The sequence below is a fragment of the Plecotus auritus genome (genome assembly GCF_963455305.1).
Source record: "Plecotus auritus genome assembly, chromosome: 7".
NCBI classification, from domain to species: domain Eukaryota; kingdom Metazoa; phylum Chordata; class Mammalia; order Chiroptera; family Vespertilionidae; genus Plecotus; species Plecotus auritus.
This window is the reverse complement of record NC_137774.1, coordinates 99,958,754-99,981,746: the sequence shown is the minus strand read 5'-3', so window position 1 is coordinate 99,981,746 and position 22,993 is coordinate 99,958,754. Positions and strand designations below refer to the sequence as shown.

General features: G+C 38.3%; 1 protein-coding gene across 4 annotated transcripts in view; it reads left to right on the top strand.

Moving 5' to 3' along the window:
• CSNK1G3 (casein kinase 1 gamma 3) overlaps positions 1-21,898 on the top strand; it is a 119,288-nt gene extending 97,390 nt beyond the window's left edge. For 3 of the 4 annotated variants that reach the window (XM_080677937.1, XM_080677934.1, XM_080677935.1), the window contains 3 exons: positions 8,452-8,558; positions 9,067-9,090; positions 19,286-21,893. In XM_080677937.1, the coding sequence (XP_080534063.1) occupies positions 8,452-8,558; positions 9,067-9,090; positions 19,286-19,340 (186 nt within the window). In that variant the 3' untranslated portion in view covers positions 19,341-21,893. Of the gene's footprint in view, positions 1-8,451; positions 8,559-9,066; positions 9,091-19,285 lie in introns of all 4 variants that reach the window. The other variant, XM_080677936.1, reaches the window with a different exon arrangement.
• The last annotated feature ends 1,095 nt before the right edge of the window (positions 21,899-22,993 follow it).

Below are 22,993 nucleotides of genomic sequence, written 5' to 3'. Positions count from 1 at the left end.
TGTTCTCTAAAGATTTCTGTTACTAGAGACTAGATTGAAGGGACACAAGTGTAAGGCAGGGACACAGCTATCAAGTCTGTAGCTGAGAGAAAACAAAGGGTAGTGGAGATGAGAAGAAATAAAAGCACGTGAAAGATAATTAGAAGATAGAATGCAGTTGGATATGGAGGCTGGGGGAAAGGAAGGGCTCAGTTTTCCCTTTTTGATATGTTTCTACCTGGTAAATCAGGATTTCCAAAATTAGGTTTTAAAGGGTACAACTGGCAGCAGCTATTGCTAATCTCTAATTCCACTGTAGCACAACTCCACTGATCTGAAAGCTAACTGAAAACCTGATCCTATAAAGCTGAGAGGTAATTGCAAGCAGAGGGAAGAAGACAAATATTAAGGACACTACCTACTGAAAAAATACTTTACATGGTATGGTATACTTCCTGATTGTTTGGAACTCTGTAGTTGTACAGCCTTTGATTTGCATTTAAGGAGTAATGTGATTCTGAGCTCTTGGGAAAAACTGAGATAGTGGTGCCAGTGTGTTGGGCAGCCAGGCACTGTTGATGAAAAGAAAAGAATAACATGAATAAACAGTTTAATATTTTAATCAGTATATCTTCAAAAATAAAAACAGGTGATGATAACAGCAAAATGTATCTTGAAATGGTGAGAAAACATACATAGTTAAAAGTCAGAGGAGTATTAGATGTCTTATCTCAGTTCTTTATTATGTTAATTGTTAGTAGTGAGCTTTCTAAAACTTCAAATAAACAGTTTCAGTTTTCTCTATCAAATCTTTGAAAAGGTAATACAAGGAATAAAAATTGAGTGATTAGTACAATCATTTTTCTATTCATAGTTTTCTGGGGTACTAAAATCTTCAAAAGAGAGGTTGTGGTAGGAGAGAATAGTAGTCTCCCATTATTTAGGGGGAAACATTCCAAAACCCCAGGGGATGTTTAAAACTTAAGATAATACTGAACCCTATATATACTATTTTTTCCTATACATAAAGACCTATGATAAAGTTTAATTTATAATAGGCACAGTGAGAAATAAACAACATAACTAATAAAATAGAACAATTATCCTATCTAATAAAAGAGTAATATGCAAATTGAACGTCACTCTAACATATAAGATGGCTGCCCCCATGTGGACACAAGATGGCTGCCACAAGATGGCCAGCAGGGGAGGGGAGTTGGGAGGGACCAGGCCTGCAAGGGAGGGCAGTTGGGGGCGATCAAGCCTGCAGGGAAGGGCAGTTGGGGGGACCAGGCCTGCAGGGGAGGGCAGTTAGGGGTGACAGGGTCTGCAGGGGAGGGCAGTTAGGGGCAATCAGGCTGGCAGGGGAGCAGTTAGGCATCAATCAGGCTGGCAGGGGAGTGGTTAGGGGGTGATCAGGCTGGCAGGCAGAAGTGGTTAGGGGCAATCAGGAAGGCAGGCAGGGGAGCAGTTGGGAGCCAGCAGTCCTGAATTGTGAGAGGGATGTCCGACTGCCCGTTTAGGCCCGATCCTACTGGACATCCCTTGAGGGGTCCCAGATTGGAGAGGGTGCAGACTGGGCTGAGGGACACACCCCCTGTGCACGAATTTCATGCACCGGGCCTCTAGTACTGTAATAAAATGTCATGTGACTGACATCTCTCTCAAAATACTGTATTATACTGAACTCATCTTTTCACTTAAAAGAAGCGCTTTACAACTTCTCTTTGGCATGTCCAAATTGCCAGCATCCATTATTAAGTAAAATAAGGGTTACTTAAACACAAGCATTGGGATATTATGACAGCTACTGTATACGGGTAATGAATACAGTGTGGGTACGCTGGAAAAAGGGTGGTTCATTGCCCAGGTAGACAGTACAGGACAGCACAAGATTTTATGCTACTCAGAATGGCAAGCAATTTGAAACTCCTAATAGTTTATTTCTGGAATTTTCCATTTAATATTTTCAGACCTTGGTAACTGAAATGGTGGAAAGCAAAACCGAGGATAAGGAGAGACTACTGTAGTTACAGCTTTTATTACATAAGTAATTTCCAGTTCATCTCTATTAGGTTTAGGTTAGGAAATTTCTTGTCTAGTTATCATTGGGGTAAATCAGCATTACCAATTTATTTTGATATTTTATATAGTAACATTTATAGTAACATCTTGAAAGACAGTAGTACTAAAAGAATATTGTGTTTTGCTTAATTCTTCTATAATTGAAAATTAGACTGGAAATCTGTTTTGGTTTATATTTGTTGAAAAACAGTGAGAATGTCCTATGCCTTCGGGTCATAAGTTAGAATATGAAGAATTTCAATTATAAATCTAGTTATAGTTTTTAAAATATTACGTCGCCATCTCCCATTTATTTATAAAAAAAAAGTTCCGTCATTTTGATGTATGTACGTATGTGCTTTATGTTTTTTACTATTTATTTACCACAAGTAAAGGTCAGGAATTGTTATCTTTCTTTAAATTTTTTTTTACCGTTTCACTTCATTACTGCTATGTATGTGCTCCATGTAAGTGACGTAGGTGCATTTCGACTTATGGCAAAAATCACGCCATAGGAATGGATCTCCGACCTAACCTGAGGACCTACTGTATATGAGAAAGTTGGTTTTGTATAGTACATGTGCACCCTAGCTCAGGTTTGATAAACTCTTTGGAAATTACTCTAGTTTACCAGAAATGCAAATTTAACTGGGTGTTCTATATTTTATCTGACACCCCCTACCTCAGACAGATTTGCTAGCTCAATTCTTCTTCAACCAGCTAGTTTATAGATAGGTGACTTTTATTTATTTATTTATTTATTTAAAAATATATTTTTATTAATTTCAAAGAGGAAGGGAGAGGGAGAGATAGAAACATCACTGATCAGTGAGAATCATTGATTGGCTGCCTTCTGCACACCGCCTACTGGGTATCAAACCTGAAACCCGGGCATTTGCTTCTGATAGGAATCGAACCTGGGACTCTTCAGTCTACAGGCTGACACTCTATCCACTGAGCCAAACCGGCTAGGGCAGTGATCGGCAAACTGCGGCTCGCGAGCCACATGCGGCTCACGAGCCGCGGTTTGCCGCTCTGTTGACTAATGAGTGTTCTGACCACTGGGCTAGGGCGATAGATGACTTTCAGAAAAAGCTGAGTTCATAAGTAAAATACATAATGTTTTAATATTTCTAATACATATTTTTGGATAGATGGAGATCTGGTTAAATAATATATTGAACCTTGTAGTGATCACTTGGTAATCACATGCTTACAAGAACTCAAATAGAATTAGGAAGATATTATAATGATTTTTATGAATTCATTATATTTGGAAAGTATATTAGTTGGCCTTTTCCAGTCATTGACTACACAGATACCATGTATTATCTTTGATTGTACTCATAGTCTGTGAGAATGACTGCTTTTGGAAATAGATTGATTGGGCAGGCAGCCATTAAGTGAATCATCATTTATCTCCCACACTTAGCTGCAGATTGTTTCCCAACCCCCTTCCCTTAAACTCTGATGTTCTAATAGGAAGACTGTAGTCTGGTTGCCTTTTTTGTTTTTTAATCTCTTAAAATAAGAACTGCACTAAGTTTCTTATCCGAGTAGGAATATCAGAGAAAATTTGAGAACGAGAACAAAAAAACCCTGTAAAATACCTGAATCATTTTTCCAAATGTCAAACCTCAAAGCTTCTGTCATTTTTATACAAACTTTCATTAAGGAAATCAGCCTGATGAACACTAATATTTTAGAGACTTTTATGTTCTAGTTTGAGTTAAAATTCTAGGAATGTCACTTAACCATATTTTTGAATTTGGCTTATAAAAATAATTTGTATATATTTGTTTGATTGCTTGTTTGATTTAGGTTTCTGGGAATATGATGACACATTATTATATACTAGAGGCCCAGTGCACGAAATTTGAGCATGGGTAGGGTCCTTAGGCCTGGCTGGCAATCAGGGCTGATCTGTGGGTCGACTGGTGGGGTGTTGGGGGCCCCCCTGCTGGCACCTGCCTTGGCTGGCTTGGGGGCCTGCGGGCTGGGGGCAGCTCCTGTGTTGAGCATCTGCCCCTTGGTGATCAGTGCATGTCATAGCGACCGGATATTCCGCCATTCGGTCGAAAGCCTAATATGCAAACTGACCGAATGGTGGACTGAGCAGTGGAATGACCGGTGGAACGACTGGTCACTATGACGCACACTGACCCCCAGGGGCAGACACTCAACGCAGAAGCTGCCCCCAGGTGGTCAGTGCGCTCCCACAGGGGAAGTGTCGCTCAGCCAGAAGCCGGGCTCACGGCTGGTGAGTGCAGCAGCGGTGGCGGGAGGAGTGGGCCTAAGCCGTCAGTTGGACATCCCCTGAGGGCTCCCAGACTGCGAGCGGGCGCAGGCCCGGGCTGAGGGGACACCCTCCGCGAGTGCACGAATTTTGTGCACTGGGCCTCTAGTTTATAATATTGTCTTTGTTTCTTCTTTGTAAATCCATTTGCCAAAAGACCACCAGTTTGCTTAAGTGAAAACAATTTTGATGCTATGATACACTCACAAGTCACTGGTGTTAAGTAGCCAACTTTATAGGATTGTTAACACATTGATTCTGTTCTGACCCTGGGATATTGGCCTTCATTCAGAGGGTTAGGGAATCTGGGAAGCCTGGAAAATTTACATTTAAAAATTACATAAAGGAAGATGTTACTTGTTTTACGTCTGGTTCTGGTCAGTTGGGTAAAATGGGATTTGAAACATTTCAGTAAAATAAAGTTTATTAAAGTTAGGCATGACTTTGTGTGAACTGAAGTAAATCAGATTATATAATTACTGTAATTACTAGAGGCCCAGTGCATGAAATCCTGCACGGGTGGGGCCTGGATGCCCCGCCCTGATGGGGTCCTATCAGGGCCGGGCAGGAAGGGGAGAGGGGATGTGGGAGGTTGGGTTGCTGGTCCTGCCCCTGATCAGGGTGGGGGGCCGATTGGGGGTGAGGCTGGCTGGGGGAGGGGCTGCGGGCGATGGGCTGGCTGATCCCGCCCCTGATCGGGGTGGGAGGGGGCGATCAGGGGCAGAGCTGGCTGGGGGGAGGGGCTGAGGGAGGTTGGGAGGAGCCGATCCGGGCCCCCATCGGGCCGCTCAGCTGCTGCAGTGTGCATCATAGTGACCGGTTCTTCCAGTTGTTCTTGTCATTCTGCCATCCATTCCGGTCACTTGGCTTTTATATATGTAGATCAAGGGTCCTCAAACTTTTTAAACAGGGGGCCAGTTCCCTGTCCCTCAGACGGTTGGAGGGCCGGACTATAGTTTAAAAAAAAAAAAAACTATGAACAAATTCATATGCGCACTGCGGGCCCGGGACGAGTCGGCTGCTAAGCAGGACAGGCAGTGGCACCTGGCGGGCCGGATAAATGTCCTCGGTGGGCCGCATGTGGCCCGCGGGCCGTAGTTTGAGGACCCCTGAGTAGATAGATAGTACATATGTAGTTGCTCTTTGCTGGAAATTTAGAACACCTGAGTTTTAAATTTTCAATTATGCTGCTTAAAGTAAGGGAAGGCATGTAAGAAGAGCTGTCTGTAATTTGAGGTTGGGTCCCTCTAAGGTCAGTGAGCAAAAGCAAGAAAATAAACCTGTTGAGTATTATGTTGAGGGGAAGAGCAATGGAAATTGTTTAATGAACTGTCTTGATTGTCTAGTGCATGCAAGGCACTCTGCTAGTTAAAGGTAGCGGGGAATCCAAAAAGTGTAAGAATTCTATTTTCTAGCTCCTTTCCAATTCAGTGTAGGGCTCTGGCATTTAAAAAATTAAGAATAAAGAACCAAATTATGCTTGAGAATTAGAGCAAGTAATTATTTTAAAGTATTTCAGAAGGAGGGAAAAATAAAGAGAAAAAAATCAACACCGAACTCAGTAAAATGACAGAAAGAAGGAAGCAGGTACCCCAGAAGCAGAGAGGCAGACTTTCACATACGGATTTCCATCCTTGGGCTGCCTCTAAAGATGACCAAGCAAGTTTTGTGTGTTTTCAGCTGTCGATACAAGTGCTGCAGAGCAGCGGTCACCAACCTTTCGGACCTCACAGACCACCAGTGGTCCGCGGACCACCGATGGCGACCACTGCTGCAGAGTCCATTTCTAAGTACATGTTCCACATAGGATATAGGAAACTGAACTTCCATAATTCCTGAATTAATCCACGTATATTGGTTGATTTCTAGTTATTTAAAGTTGGGGAGAGAGGGACCTGTTCTTTACACTAGAAAATGAGTTCCACAACAGCTGGGGGTGTTTGTCTGTCTTGTTAATATGTTATTCCAATTTATTAGAACAATGCCTGGCATGTTGTAGCCTCTGAGTGAGAACTTTTGAATTATATTTCAGAAATATGGGGTTCTGTAAAAAGTACTCTTAAGTCTAGTCATCAGCTGCACCTCTGGTGCCCAGACCTTTGATATGTTAGCATTTTTTTTTTTTTCATAAAGAGATCAAAGGGAATCATCAAAGCTGATTCTTAGATTTTGAGCCTGGAGGTTTGGGAAGATGGAAACATAGGAAGAGTAGCAAATTCAAGAGATTATAATAAATTTGGTTTTGGAAATACTGAATTTGAAGTGGCAAACTTTTTCAGGCTCAGGGAATCCTTTATATAGAGGTGATAGTTGAAGTCATCATTATAGGTGAAACTGACAGTAATGATGGCCACGAATTATTGAGCTCTACTACATGCCAGTCACTGTACTTTATATACTGATTTCATTTCATCCTTAAGCAGCCTTGCTAAATAGATACTACTCTTTCCAATTTCATAGTTGAGCACACTGAGGTTTAGCAAGATAGGATATCTTCCCCAGGGTCAAGTAGCTAATAAGTGGTAGAACTAGGTCTAGACTAGACCCATCTTATTCCAAAGTCTCCAGCTAGTGCCAATTGATAAAAATGTATAGGAAAATGAGGATTGAGCAAAGACCACTGAATATATTTTCTAGGAATCGTTGTGCAAGAAAACACTTAGAGTTCTGATGTAGGGGCGGAATACATATTTCAAGGAGTTAAGGAATAAGTGAATGGGAAAATTTTCTAAAAATTGAAATGGAAATTTAAGACTTGTTTTCAAGAAATTTGGGGGAAGGCAAGAAGTAGTACAGTGTGGTGAATTTGTAGGACCAAGTAAATTTGGGAGTTTTGTTACAGTATTTATCTTGTTTTACGATTTGCTTTATTTTAACAAATATTTATTGAGTGCCTACTTTATGCCAGGTAGATTAAAGAGATATAATAGGAAATAACACAGGGTTCTTGCTGTTACAGAGTTTAATTTTTATGGAGGTGGATGTGGTTGTCAAGAAACAAAATCAATCAGAAAAACATCAACATGGATAAATGTTATACAAAGAGTTAAAAATAAGAATATAATATGTAAGAGAGTGTCTGCATGGAAGTTTTAGATTGTATGATAGAAAGGCCTGTTTTAGAGCCATTATCTGGGGATCTAAAAGATAAGAAGATGGCCAGTAAGCAGGAAGGGAATTGAGGCAGTTGAGAACAGATAAGCCCAGGCCTTAGAGTAGGGATAAGCTTGACAATATTAGATGGAGGCTGTTGAGCAAAGGGGAAAGTGGTATGATGTCAGAGGTAGGCATGGCTCAGATCTTATATTATAGGGCTATATAAATTGGTGTAAAGAGGATGGATCTTTATTCTAAATGAAGTGGGATGTCAGGCACTTGAAGAATATTAAGCAGGTAATTATACATGACCTAATTTACATCTTAAAAGGTACACTCTGGATGTTGTGTGGAAAATACATTAATGGGGGAGGGGATACAAGTAAAAGCAGAAGGCTGGTTAATAGATTTTTGCCCTTATTCACACAAGAGATATTGGTGGCTTGGACTGAAGTCTTAGTAATAAAGCGGGGAGAACTGACTAGATTTTGAAATGTTATTTCTGGGGAGGATACAATAGGACTTGCTGATGAATTAGATACGCCTTTCAGTCAAAGAGAGGAATCATAATGTCTCCTGGATTTGGGGCTTCAACAACTGGGTGAATGAATGAGCATTATGAGAGGGAGACCTGAGCATGATTACATTGAAATGAAGGATTCATTGAAAGAAGCAATATTGAAGTTTGCAAGGGACATAATTCATAATGAAGCAAGGTACCAAAAGAGTGAGCATATAAGAAGGAAGAGATTGAGAGAGAAATGTAGGATTTAGTTTTAAAAATCGGAAGGAAGGAGACAGAAGACAGAAATTTCAAATGAAAAGGAAGTTGAAAAGCAAATATTGGAAAACGACCTTTACTAAAATGCTAGGCCTATTAACCGTGTTCAGTTATGAACAACTACATATTGTTTTATGTTCCTCATATTAACTTTCTAATTTATTTTAAGCATAATTATGTTTATCATTGTATAACCTATTACTTTGCACATATATAATTTTGTTTGTTTTTTCAGGTTGTAAGTTCTACAAATGGAGAGTTAAACACAGATGACCCTACTGCAGGACGTTCAAATGCACCCATCACAGCTCCTACGGAAGTAGAAGTGATGGATGAAACCAAGTATGTGTTCGTTTTGCTTGTTTGAGTAACTTTTTGTTTTGAAACTATGCATGTCTAACATTGATAGTCATGTACAATTATTTCAGGAATATTTTTTCAAGGAATAGGTGCCTATAAAATAAGTGATATGTTTATTTTAATCACTTTAGAATTGTGCTATTTCAGTAAATATTTTAATACAAAATAGTTATTTAAGAACTATGCTCAAATTCTTATTTAGAATAGCATATTTTTACGAGTGTTGATGCATGAAAATTATTGCTATATTATAGATTCTCATTTTTCTTTAAGCATAAGAATAAAATTTTTTTAATTTTATAGTATGTTGCATGCATTAATATTAGTTTTAACTTAGTATTTTGTGAGTTTAAATTATAATGCTACCTGGGAAAAAATTAAGCATGAAAAACAATGTGATAATTTCGATGTGGTCTGTTTCTGATGATCTCTCTCTCTCTCTCTCTCTCTTTTTTCCTTGTATTTTTTTTTTTGTTATGTGTGTGTATAGCTGCCAGAAAGTGTTGAACATGTGGTGAGTTCTCAAGTGTAGGCAGGCAGAAATAGCTCCGTTGTCTGTAATTTCAAAGATTTTTAGCACCATGTTTTTTTTTAAAAACATACCTTTCAACATAGACATTATAATTTGTAAAAGTTGTTCAAAAGTATTTGATATCATTTACATTAGCTCTTAAAAGCAAGAAATCATTGTTTGAGGAGCTCTTTTGCCTGCTGCAACTTTTGCTTCAAGTAACATAGATTTGGGTGCACTTTTTAATTGAGTAGATACACCAACCCTGCTTGTGCTTGTGTATTTGTTTACAACACAGAGGCTTTATTTGCTATTTTAGATAGGAAGACAGGCTTTTGAGATAAGCTTTCTTTTTTCCTGTTTGTGGTTATTAAATACACATAGTAAACCCCTTACCCCAACCTCAATACTATTACTAAAACAGTATTTCACTTACTAACTAATAATATTGCTATTGTTAACATATGGTATGCATTGATAAATTTCATGATAAACTATAGTTTATAGAGTGTTATGAAAAGTCCTCATATAATTATTTTCTACTAATTTCAGATATTATAAAAGATAATGTTTCTATCAGTTGAGGTTATGTTGAATTTAACTATTGCTGACCTTTGCCTTTAGTTGTTATGCTGTGTCTAAAATGCCCCTCTCAGTTTCAGGACAATTTTTGAGTCAGCCTTGGAGTGAATAAAGAAAGTTGCTTCTTAGATTAATAAATTTTGGAAAGTTCTATTCATATCCAAAGCGAACATTACATAATTTCCAAAACAATTCTCCTTTGCTGGCCGCAAGATGAGGAAATTTATGTGGATATTTCTTTTTCTTTTAAAGAATGTTTATTGATTTTTAGAGAGAGGAAGGGAGAGAAATGTTGTGAGAACACAACATCTATTGGCTGCCTCCAGCATGCTCCCCTCCCCTACTAGGGATCAAATCTGCAACCCTGGCATGTGCCCTGACTGGGAATCAAATCGGCAACCTTTTGGTGCTGGGAACATCGCCCAACCAACTGAGCCACACTGGCCAGGGTTGTAGATATTTCTTTTTAAAGAAAAATGATTAAGTATCCATTGTAATCACTTTTGGCTATGGGGTTTCTTGATGGTATGACTTGGTTTAGTGGATTGCAGGATGTAATTAGTCAACTACATCCTTGGGCATTTTTATGTCAGAAATAAAAACAACAGTTTATGCTCATGTGTGCAGTCCTAAGAATAGTTATAGAAGTAGGGTGGTAGCATGGCCAATTAGAATGCACAAGTTCTTTGCAATTAGACAGGTTGTAGAATCCTACCACTGCCACTTTGTTTTCTTCTTCAGGCTTGTTTCTTTTTCTGTCAAATCTATATATGTAAAAAGCCAGCGACTGTAACGGCCATAATGACCAGTCGCTATGACACCCATTGTGGCCAGCCAAGCAGCTCGATCAGGGAGTGGGGCTGGCTGGCCAACCTTGAGCCCTCTCCCCCCTGCCTACCTGCTCCTGATCGGACTCTCCCACCCCCGGGCCAGCCCCGTCCCCGATCAGCTCGCCCCACCACGATAGGCCTGCAGCCTCTACCCTCTGGCTGGCCCACCCCTGATTGCACCCCCCACCCCAATAGGGGGCGGGGCTGGCCAGCCAACCTCCTGCAGCTCCTCCCTCTGCCTGGCCCCACCACAGATTGCCCCCCTCACCCCATCAGGGGCAGGGCTGGCCAGCCAACCACCCATGGCTTCTTCCCTGGGCCACTGGCCCCCCAATTGGCACCCCTTACCCCATTCGGGGGTGGGGCCCGCTAGCCAGTCATCCAAGGCACCTTCCCCCCATCGGCCCGGCCCTGATTGGGTCCTGATCAGGCCCCTATCAGGGCAGGCCAACTGGCCAACCTCTCGCCATCTCCTCATCCCGACAGGCCCAGCCCCGATTGCACAAATTCATACGCGAATTCATGCACTGGGCCTCTAGTGGGGCTAATAATATCTATCTCATAGGATTGAGAAAGTTAAATGTGATAAAACACTGGTATTTTGTCTGGCAGATGGCAGGCACTCAGTAGTTATTATCACCCCGGTTTATCTCTTCTCTTCCAGTTGCCTGTGGCCTTTCTCATCTGTGCTCTTCCCAGGCTGTACTTCTTCCGTCCTTGTCCCATAGTTTTACTTCCATACTCATGACTCTTCACTGAAACTGGCTGTTTCTCTGTTCACATCTACCTAGATACCTGCTATCAACCAAAGCTATTATATATATTTTTTCATTTATCCCTCAACAATTACACTGCTTGGATTTCAGAAATATCTGGTACCACGTTTGCCCTTGAGTAGAGTACACACCAGTCAGGAAGATTGCAGCTGTATTAGCATACATCAGTGTATGGCTAAATGCTATGGAAAAGGTATGAAGAGAAAGATTACTTACTGACAGGATGATCAGAGAATGCTTTATGGAAGGGTCTTTGAAGAATGACATTGTAATTGAATTAGTTGAGATGGGTGTGGATATTTATGTGTTCGTGTTTCTTTATGTAGGCATTGAAAGCTGAGAGAGAAAGGAAATACATTGTGGGAAGGCTTTTCCTAAAGGAAAGGTTCTATGGTGCTTGGAACATATTGGCACCAAGGCCTGTCACACCTTTCATAGTTTGGCCCCTGCCTGGCTTTCCCAGCTCCATTTTTCAATTCTGAAACCTATATTCTATTGGTTCCATTCTGCCATCAATATACTGTTCTCTTTATCCATTTCCCACTTCCTGAAACTTCTTGAATTTCTTACAAACAAGGCTTTTTTTCATCTTTAGATCTCCAATGTCTAAAACAGTATGCCTTAATAAATTATTACTAAACTAGAGGCCCAGTGCACGGGATTCGTGCACTGGTGGGGGCATGGCCTGTGGGGATTGGCCCGCTGTGGGAACGCACTGACCACCAGGGGACAGCTCCTGTGTTGAGTGTCTGCCTCCTGGTGGTCAGTGCGCGTCATAGTGACTGGTCTACTGGTCATCCTGGTCGTTCGGCCCGTTCGGTCGCTGGGCTATTATTATATAGGATAATTAACTATAAATAATGTGGTATATCCATACAATGGACTATTAGTTAGCAGTATAAAAACTAAAATTGGAAACATTATGCTAAGTGAAAGTAGACACAAGGGCCACATATTATATAATTCCATTTAGATGAAATTTCCAGAATAGGCAGATACATAGAGACAGGAAGCAGACAGTGGTTGCCTAGGGCAGGGAAGAGGAGTTTAGGAGTGGCTGCTAATAGGCATTGTGGTTTCCTTTAGGGTGATGAAAATGTTTTGAAGTTAGATAGTGGTGATTATTGCTGTACTGTTGTAAAAACCACTGAATCGTACATTTTAAAAGGGTGAATTTTATGATATGTGAATTATATCTTAATAAAGCAGTTATTTTTTAAAAATGAATGCCAATCCATCATTTCAGTAAAGCTTTATTCCAGAGAGGTTACAGAAAGCTTTAGAACTTTCTAACCCTTCACTAGTTGAAAACTAAACACAAAAAATTTTGCCTTTCCTTTCATCAGGGTTATTCTTATATTTCTACAAGTTTACTATTGCATTCCTCATATTTTTAGTCTGTGATTCAGAAATGTAATCATGATTTCTTTTTCTAAATTGCAACTTACGCTTCTCTCTTTCACCATTTTGTAGGTAGCTAGGAACCTACTTAGAATTCTTTTTCAGAATTTGTTTCTGATTTCCTCTCTTCTTACCTGTGATTGACAAAGATCCCTCTCATTGCATCCCATTAATTAGAATGTATTTTACATTGGATATTTTAGAGTCTCAAGTTTCCTAGAATAGTACCTCATGGGATAAATATATGCTTTCTGAAAGATGGAAAGTATTCTATTCCCCTTGATAGAAAGTGAATCCTTCATTAGTAACAAGGTTTTGCCTTTTTTACTGTAGCTGAGAATTTTTTTTTCAAGGCAGGTGACATAAAGAATAGTACTCTCATCATTCCTTCCAGGAATTAAAACAAGGCTTCCTTTAGCTTAGTTATCAAATATTTAAGCAGTATGAAATCATCTTTTTCTTTGTTTCTCTTTCTTTCCCCTTTTTAACATTTACTGAGCAGTTATTGTATGTTTGGTAATATGATTATGAGGAGAAATCAAGGCCTCCATTAGAGAAGATAGAACTATCCCAATTACTTTTACATGGTGGTTCTGTACTCTGGCTTCAGCTCACAGTCTTCTGGGGAGTTTTAACAATAAGATAATACTTAGGCTGCACTATCAGCATTTCTGATTTAATTGCTCTGTGGTGGGGTCTGGTCACCAGTATTTTTAAAAAGCTTCTAAACTGATTCCAAGGAACAGCCAGCATTGAGAATCATTGGTCTAGCACAGGGGTTACAGGATTAGCACTATGTAGGACACAGTGTTGTTGAAGTTCAGAGACTGGGGTACTCACTTCTAGCTGGGAAGACGGAGAAGTCTTCAGCGGTAAAGATATACTTGCACTGGTTCTCAAAGATAAATATGGCCCTAGCCCATTTGGCTCACTGGATAGAGCGTTGGCCTGGGGACTGAAGGGTCCCAGGTTCGATTCCGGTCACGGGCACGTACCTTGGTTGTGGGCACATCCCCAGTAGGGGGTGTGCAGGAGGCAGCTGATCAATGCTTCTGTCTCATTGATATTTCTGACTCTCTTTCCCTCTCCCTTCCTCTCTGTAAAAAAAATCAATAAAAATATATTAAAAAAAAAAAGATAAGTATGGTTTGGCAAAGTTGATGGGTGGTAGTCAGAGAGAAGAGGTTGAGTAAGGAGTAACCCATGAGGCTATATAATGTGTGAGTGCTTTAATGGGAACTGGGATGGACAAGCTAAGTGTCCAATCTCAAAGGGACTTAGTGGCCAGGTTTAAAAAAAAATTTGAACATTATCTTTCTCAGCACAGCAATGAAAGCTCTGTGTTTTAAGCCAAGAAATGGTATAATCAGATTGAACCTTAGGAAATAATTTTTGAGGCTTATGTCACTTCCTGGGATTCATCAGATTGTAGAAAACCTTCCTTCCTTGCACAGTGTAGGCTGCCTGGAAAGGAAGCCTCATGATGAGACTGAGAGGAGAGTGAAAATAGGTTGGAACCAAATTTAAGAGCTGTGCGGACTTACTGCCATAGATTCTGTAGAGACATTGCTGAGATTTCAAAGGAAAGGGTGCCATACTTGGTGGGCAAAAGTAGGCTTACAGCTGTTTGTTTGGAAAATAATACAGTAATTAATAAATAATACAAGAATGAACTCTGTTTTGTACACTCACAACTATACACCTACGATGGATATTGGAGAGAGGGAGACTTAGACTGGGAAGTCAGTTAAAAGGCTCTTAGCAATGATGGAGACACAGTGTTCCAAACTAAGCCAGCATAAGAGAAAGGAACATTTTTGAAAGTCATTTCAGACTTGAGGGACTAATTGCATGTGGATGGAGAGGAAGAAATTAAAGATGAGGATAGGTGTGCAGGTTTCTAGTTAGAATAGTTTGTGGATGGTCTTGCTTTCTGATCTAAACTCTTCTTGGCTAACTAAACAGTTTATAATTTAAAAATCAAGGGATCCAGAGATATTAAAATGTATCAGGTATACATTTTAGGGGAAAAATCCTTTGTCAAAGAATTATGCTATAAAAGGTATTTTCTGTATTCTCATCACCTCTGCCCAGTGAGCAGAGGTTAGGTTCCAGCGTCCTAACTGTATGGTAGGTTGCCAACAGTCTCTCAGCCAAAGGATGAGCCCATGAGTCACTGTAGGAGGGACCGATAAGAACTTGACATCCGAACAGAGAAACATACTTCAGTTTCTGGGTATATCTGTGAGAAAGAAGTATATGACAATCTAAGAAAACAAGCCCGATTCTAGATGACGGAAAAGGCAATGACTAAAGAGGAAATGGTGGTGTAATGTCAGTAGCAAAGCCTTCGCCCTTACCAGTATGTTTTCTACATATTTTAGAACTTTGAGTCATGATAGTCCCTGTTTCCTACCCAAACAGTATTTAAAGCAACAACCTTTGAATTCATTAGGAGCAGGACTTAACATTTATCTCCAAAGGATTTAAGAGTAAAGATGTGACTTCAAAGCTTTTAGATTGGCTACCAAATTATCGTGTTTGAATCTGTCTTCTGAGAGTATACTGTCTTACTGGAACTTCATAAGGAATAATCAAGAAAGAGCCAAGAAAAAGGGAAGCATTGACAGAACATGATTTAAATGTCTGGTTAGCTTAATCAGCTTCTCTTAGGTGTTGTCCGTAGTCTAGATCCTAAGAGACTCCAAGTGAGGTATGAACTAATGTATAAGAAATTGTAGCCACTGAGCAGCAAGGACAGAAAAGATATTTTAACATTTTAAAGATGTAAATTTTCTAAGAACAGATAATTGAATTTATTGATAAAAATAACTTGCTCACATCATCTGTGAGAACTAATGTATGTGCTAAATCCTAGAATCTGCTGTTATTTACAGTTGTTATTACCAATAGCTTTTTTCCCCCCTTTCCACTGTACCACGTGTTAAAATAACATTGTCTCTTTTAACTCCTTTGCCTGCACTCATAAACTGATGGCGTGGTGTCCACTCAGTATCTCCAGTGGTCAGCCCTGAGCACCCAGGCCAAGGCCTCATTGGAAATGGAGAAGCAGGAGTGGGGTCTGGGCAGTTGCATCTAGAGAGCAGTGCTTCTTGAGATTCAGACTCCTTTAAGAATATGGTGCAAGCCATTCTTTTCCCAGAAAAACGTCCACAGGCACTAAAATCTGCATTGTATGAGTTCTCACTGGGGTACGCAGCCCATGGGTGAAAACTCTAGCTTTGGAACATGCTATATAATTGACCAGATTCTTATTCTAGGAGTTGTGTTTATGAGGCATATCCTTTACTTATTCAGTAATATTTAATGAGTAACAGTTTTGTGCCCATTTGTGAGATGTATCTGTGAGCAAGATTTTATGAAGCTTACATCGATGTGGATGCAGATAATAAAGATATGAAATACATTTAGGTTATTAGCACTAAGTACTGACAGGAAAATAAAAGTCATGTGATAGAGTGATGGTATGGAAACTGTGTTTTAGGTTTTGTGCTCAGGGACAGGAGATAATTGAGATGATACCTAACTTCTTAATCACAAAGACTATAAATCAGCTGTTTTAGTAATATCTTTAAGAAAACAGCTACAAGATAAATAGCAATTTTCTTCTGTTTTGTTTCTATTTGGAATGTATTCATATCATATAAAGCAATGCTGCCCTCTGGTGGTAGTAGGTTTAATGGCATGCCAGCTTCACTTTTGCAAATCTATTTCAAAGGTATATTCTATTTAGTGGGATTTCTTTCCGAAAAGTAGATGTCTTCTTTATATTGCTTTTGAATTTGAAATTCTTGTACAATTATAATTAATTTGAAAATCTTATTTAATCTGAAATAAATTTGGCAATTTTTTTGTGTGATCAATAATTCTTACACAGTTGAAGGAAAGGATACCTAAGAGGTAGGAAGAACTCAACTCTCAGAACTGAAAGGAGATTAATAGTACTGGAAAAATAAAGCAAGTAAGGTGAATTGGTAATACAAGCATGAAAATCTATGACTTGGACTTATTCATTAAAACATGTATTACATTAAGTTCCCTATTCCAAAAGGCTTAAGACACTTTTTAGTGGAAATTTTTTAAAACAACGTATTTTGGAATTTCAGTAGCCAAGTGACAGTATTTAGAATCAGTGAACATTATTAGACTTTATATTAATAAATTTCCATTGGAATATGACCATATTCTTTAATATCCTAAATATTTGGTTTGTTTCTTCTAACTACCAAATTTTTAATGTTTTGTTTTTTACAGTATGGACAAGTTCTGACTCTTGACTTTTTATTTGAAAGGTTCTTTTTGCAGTAATGATTTTTATTTTATAGAGAATAATTTGACTTGAATAATTTTTTGTTTTGATTTTTATTTTTGAAAATTTATATAACCAATTTGAGAAGGTATTAGGTAGCTAACAGTTACAAATAAATTTGACTTATTTTTCTAAGTCCATGAAAAATCTAATGTACCCAGATTCTTCTTTTATGGTGGTAGCTCTTTTTAAGGCCCTTGATTGGATAATTTATTTCACTTCAAAAAAGTAAAATTCATAAAGATTGATGACAGCACATATTTCTAGTTGAATCTTCACCAGGTGATACATACAATTTTGAATTATTCACATTTTATGGTCTAGTCATTATGTGCTGTTTGAGTATACTTAAAAAATGCAGTTGTGTGATTGTGCCCCATAGTGATTTCATAATCATGACATATTTCACAATAAAGGGTCTGAAATTAATTTTTAAACATTTTTTATAATATATATTTTTATGGATTTCAGAGAGGAAGGGAGAGGGAGAGAGAGATAGAAACATCAATGATGCAAATCATTGATTGGCTTTCTCCTGCATGCTGCCTACTGGGAATCAAGCCCCAACCTGGGCATGTGACCTGACCAGGAATCAAATCATGACCTCCCATACCCGCTCTTCTGAAATTAATTTTTATGATGTGGGTAGAGATATTGTATAATTTAACTGGATAGGGTGGATTTCTGTTTACATTTATTTCACCAAAAAATATAAAAGATACCTAGCAATTATTTCATCTTCCATAATCTTTTGCCAGGTAGGACACGTGAAGCTACCTGGTCTCTGTTATGTGTAGCTTGAAAATGTTGAGTTAATATCCCTTTAGGAAGGTGGCCTGGTAAGAATTACAGGAATATCTTTGTAAGGTCACCATAATGCAGCTTTGAATTGGCAGCATTTTGCTGATGGAATCACCATGTATATACCTGTGTCTTGCTTTTATTACAAAATGTGATTTACACACACACACACCCACACACACACACATGACTTCAGTGGGGAAACAAAAGGAGCCCCTTTTTATGTAGTGCCTGTCATCTTTATATTCCCATAGATTGGATAGATTGATTTTTTTTTTTTTTAAGCGTGGGAGAGGAAAACTAGACCTTTATTTGAAAGGAATGCCAGACTTTTTGGGGATATGAGTGTGCGTGTGTGTACACACTTTACCAGCTGATAGCTCAATTTTGAAAATGAAATGTATTTTAATAAACACTATTTTTATAAATGCTCAAAGTTTGTGTATACATTTTGAGGACACTATATATATGTGTGTACATATATTCATGTATATGTGATACACACACACACACACACACACACACACACATACACACATATATATGTATTATTTTGTTGATTGCTGACCAGTGATTCTCATTCTCATGGACCTTCAGTTCCTACCAGCCTAGTATTGCCTGACATGGGTTGCATGTGTTTTATCTTCTCTTGACTAGGAAAATTTATCTTCAGAAAAGGTAGTTCTCTCAGGGATCATCTCTAGATTTTTTTGCCTAGGAATAAAAAACAGTACAATATTTCCTTCATAGACTACAAAACTGAATCATTTTTTAAATACAAAACTGAATCACATTGATTGTGCTATTTAAAATGTTAACTATAATTCTTACCTTAATTAAAATAACACGATACACTTGACCTTCTTTAACCCTTATAGAATTAAAAAGTGCCAGTGACATTCTTACTCTGTTTTGTATGTTTTCTCTCTTCCAGTTTGTGTAATGGAAAATGTTTGCTGAAGAGCGTATTTTAGATTTTCCTTTTTCTTTTTTGCAGTTGAAACGAATTTTTAGTGAAAACAGAATCCCCAATATTAGGATCATTATTGTTTTTCTAACAAGGATTTAAACAATCATGTATAAATACCAGGAAGAAAGGGAGAGAATCCACAAGATGAATTGTATAAAAGCATGCCAAAGCCAGAGATTAATGAGTATCCAAAATAATACTACAGTGGGCCAGTTAGGATTCAGAACCCCTTTGCTCCCAATTGGTCTTTGTACAAAGCCTTTTCAGTTTAGTGACTCCTTTTACTGTTGCTTAGATTGTCTTGCTCTTTCTAAAAGGCACGCTGATAAAACAACAGCAATAATTCTGCCATAGTTCACTAATATCTATGCTTCACTGGCATGTTCACTGTTCATCTTGCACCAGCCTGTTGCTTTTTACGACCATTTAAATTAATATGATTAGAGTCAGCCTTACTTTGTGACATTTTAGTACTTTTATAATAAAAAGTGTTTCCTTCCTTCTGCAGGTGCTGCTGTTTTTTCAAACGAAGGAAAAGGAAAACCATACAGCGCCACAAATGACTCTGGACACAGGCAGATCAGGGGGAGTTACTTGTGTGTTCATCTTCTGTCTTGTGATGAAAATCATCTCTGTAGTGACCACATATGTTTTCAAGGACTCACTCTTAGAAACAAAAACGTCATACTTTCATACTTCATTGTGTGGTTGTCTTACATTCACATTTTTTTTTCTAACTTAACTTTTATGGAAGCTTTAAAGTTTTGTCAAAACGTGAGTGCTTTGCCCATCAATGAATGGAATGGACCAATGAGGTAGGATTGGTAAAAACAGTCCCAGAGAACATTTTCAGAAGCTCTCCTCCTGCCACGGAAAGCAGTTCAGTATCTTAAATGTCAGCCAGTTACATACCTGATCAGGTCCTTTATAACTCCTGGAAGATTATAATCAAACAGGAATTTTCTCCCCAGTGGATAACACAACAAAGGAAACAGAGTTACCCAAATATTTAAAGAAGTTAATTCTTGAGAAGTTCATTGTTGGTGTGACATCTGCATTGATATCAGTATTACTGATGGTACTGCTATTTGTGAGTCATACTAAAATTCGCTCTGAAATCATGGTACAGTCACTGCCCAGAGGTACTGAGGAAAAAGCTTTATGGATTTGGCAGATGGTAGTGGTAAGATGAATAACAAGTAATGTGGTAAATACGAGTTCTGCTTTTTGTTTATTTTTTAAAATTATTTATTGCTTTGAGAGAGAGAGGGAGGGAGAAAGAAACATTGACTTGTTCCACTTATTTATGCATTCATTGGTTGATTCTTGTTTGTGCCTGACCGGGGGTTGAACCTGCAACCTTGGCATGTTGTGACAATGCTCTAACCAGCTGAGCTACCGGCCAAGGTTGAGCTTTGCTTTCGTGGCACCACTATGTAAAGTACAGTGTTGCTGAAGTGGCAAAAGCACTTATTTTTAAAAATGCAACATTTGTATAATATAACTATGCTTCCAGATAATGTGTGTTAGAGAGCAAGAGATGAATACTTTGAGAAATGAGATATGTGGGAGTTTTTTTTTTTTTAAAAAAAATACACTAAGGAGAAGAAATAAATGTGAATCTCATTACAATGTATAATGTTGAAGTCAAAGGGGATCCCATTGAAACCCACTGCTGAATGATTACATTCTCCCTTAAGCAGAAAACTTTGAATGTGCCACTCAATGGTGTGTTTGTTAATTATCTGCTTTTTGATAAAAAAAAGATCCCCAGCAATAAAAACTGGGTCACTTTATTGCCCTCTGTGCACATTAGTCTCTTGTATTCCACTTTGCTGGCTCTCTGGAGTTTTCTGATGTTTTAGCCTCATTTTGATGATTGAAAACTAGTTTGGAGAGGATGGGTCAGGTGCTTTGCCTCCATAGTCTGTTAAAGTGCCTGCATATGAACAAAGTTATGGTTCTGTAAAAAAGGAAACCCATTCCATTTTTTCAAGTATGCTTTGTTTTAAGCCATAAAGGCAGGTATTCTTGTGTTACATCCTTCCAGCCAGGATTTTCAAGAAGATTTAAAACAAAAAGACGGCTAGGGAGAATTATGTTGTTCAAATCTCATATTCATTTTTTGTTTATCAAATTGTTACTTCCTCCTTCCTTGCAGCCCCTTCTTTGTCTTTAAGTGCGAGCCTCCAGGCACGCTTATTTATTTTTATTGTCTCAAGGTAACACTTAAAATGTGTAATTAAAGTAAATAAATCTACATTTTTGACTTCATTATTGCATTTACAGGGATTTAATTGTACTTTGTAATTTATTTTTCTCGTTAGCCAAAAGTTCAATGCATTGTTTTTGATGAATTAGGCACCCATACGAATACCGCAAATCTGGACGTTGTTTATCATTGTTGCTCTGAATCCTATGAAGATCTTTTTAAGTTCTTGATTTTAAAGACCTACACTCAGCCTAGGAAATATTTGCTGTATAATTTGGTCATCAGTTTCCATCCTATCTATTTTTGTATACTGTCATGGTGTCTTAAACTGCAGGAGTCATATACTGAGTTGTTATTTTTGTTTGCTTTGAGCAAGGTAGATGGATGTTTTGGCCATTATAATGTGAAACCACTTCTTTCTTTACAGTATTTGACCAAATATGTGTGTCTCTGATACTTGTAAATACATGCGATATCTGTATTTCTTATCATAAGCCTATTTAGTTTTATTCTCAGTAGGGTTTTTGGACTGTACAGTGTTTATATGATCTGAACTCCTTATACATAAGAAGGTGTGTATATTAATCCAATTATGGACTTAAAATATTTTAAAGTATAAATACCCTTATTTGCTGCAAAGACCAGTGTGTATACATTTGCTTTTTAGCAATATTTTTAATTGCTCCATTTTAATGCCAAGGAATAAATCTTTTGGCAACACAGACTGGTCGGTAATAGGTAATGCAGGTATGTTCAGGTTAAGCCAACAACGTTTTGCATTTTTATGCTTCTTTTCTGTCAACACTAATGAGTCAACATTGCCTGAATGTCTGAATAATGAAACACATCCCTGTTTAAAAGTATGTAACTGAAAACGAAATAAAAAATAAAGGTAGTTTTTTTAAACTTGCTCTTAACCCTTTCTTCTCATCATAGGTAAGATGATGCCACTCACTAATTTGAGATAGGACTTTTTAAAATCTAGTTCACTGAGTTTAGTATATGGGAGAAGCAGAGCTATAGGAATATGCTTTTGGTTTTGTTTTGCTTGTTTGAAACCCCTGTAAAGAGCACATACCAGGAAGTATCTAAGCTTTCTTTAATGAAAGTTTAAACAATTTTTTATACTTCTATGAACTACTTAATGGAGAAATTAATTAAAGTGAATGCCACTAGTAAACCAAGGAAAATAAACGGAATCGTTTTATTCCTTTTTAAGAATGAAGTTCTATTATGTTCACATAAATGAAATTATTACTCCAACTTTAGGTGAAAAACTTTGCCATCATGGGTGGGGGGCATATATCTCACAGCTTATCATTGTTCTGTGTGCTTTAAGGGGTTTCACAAAGTGGTGTTAATGGTGCTCTGTTTACTGAAAGATGCTACAGGTAAAGATAAGGCAAAGAAACAGATGCTCAGCACCAGCATTCAGGAACAGTGAGCAGATCTGGAGATGAAGGGCGAAGGTTAAAAGGCCCTGTCTAGGAGAATCTGATTTAAGGTGGGGGTTAAATCTGAATGATTGCATAGTTGCATCAGTGAGCATCCTTTGGATTGCAAGTGATAAAACCTGACGTGGCCAATGCAATAGCACAGTTAGCTGAACGGTCTAGTGGGAGAACTGGCTTCAGACATGCTTGATGCCAGTGCAGTCAGGAATCTTTGTTTCTTCATCTCTCAGTTTTGCTGTTTTCATTGTCAGGGAGATTTTTCATGTGCGATGTAAAATAGCCACCTAGCAGCTTCTATAGCAGACCCCTATAGCCAAAATACGGGGCAGTTTCTCTCAACAGTTCCAACAAAATCCTAAGACTAACATTTCTTCCTTCATTGGTGCACATGCCCATCCCTGAGCCAATTATTACGGCCAAAGGAAAGCTGTTCTCCCACTTTCAGAGGACACGTTGGACTGAAATGCTGTAGAAGGAGTGTTACCCAAAAGGAAATGAAAATAGTATTATCAGAAAGTGAGTGAATGGATACTGCACAGACAAAATCAAT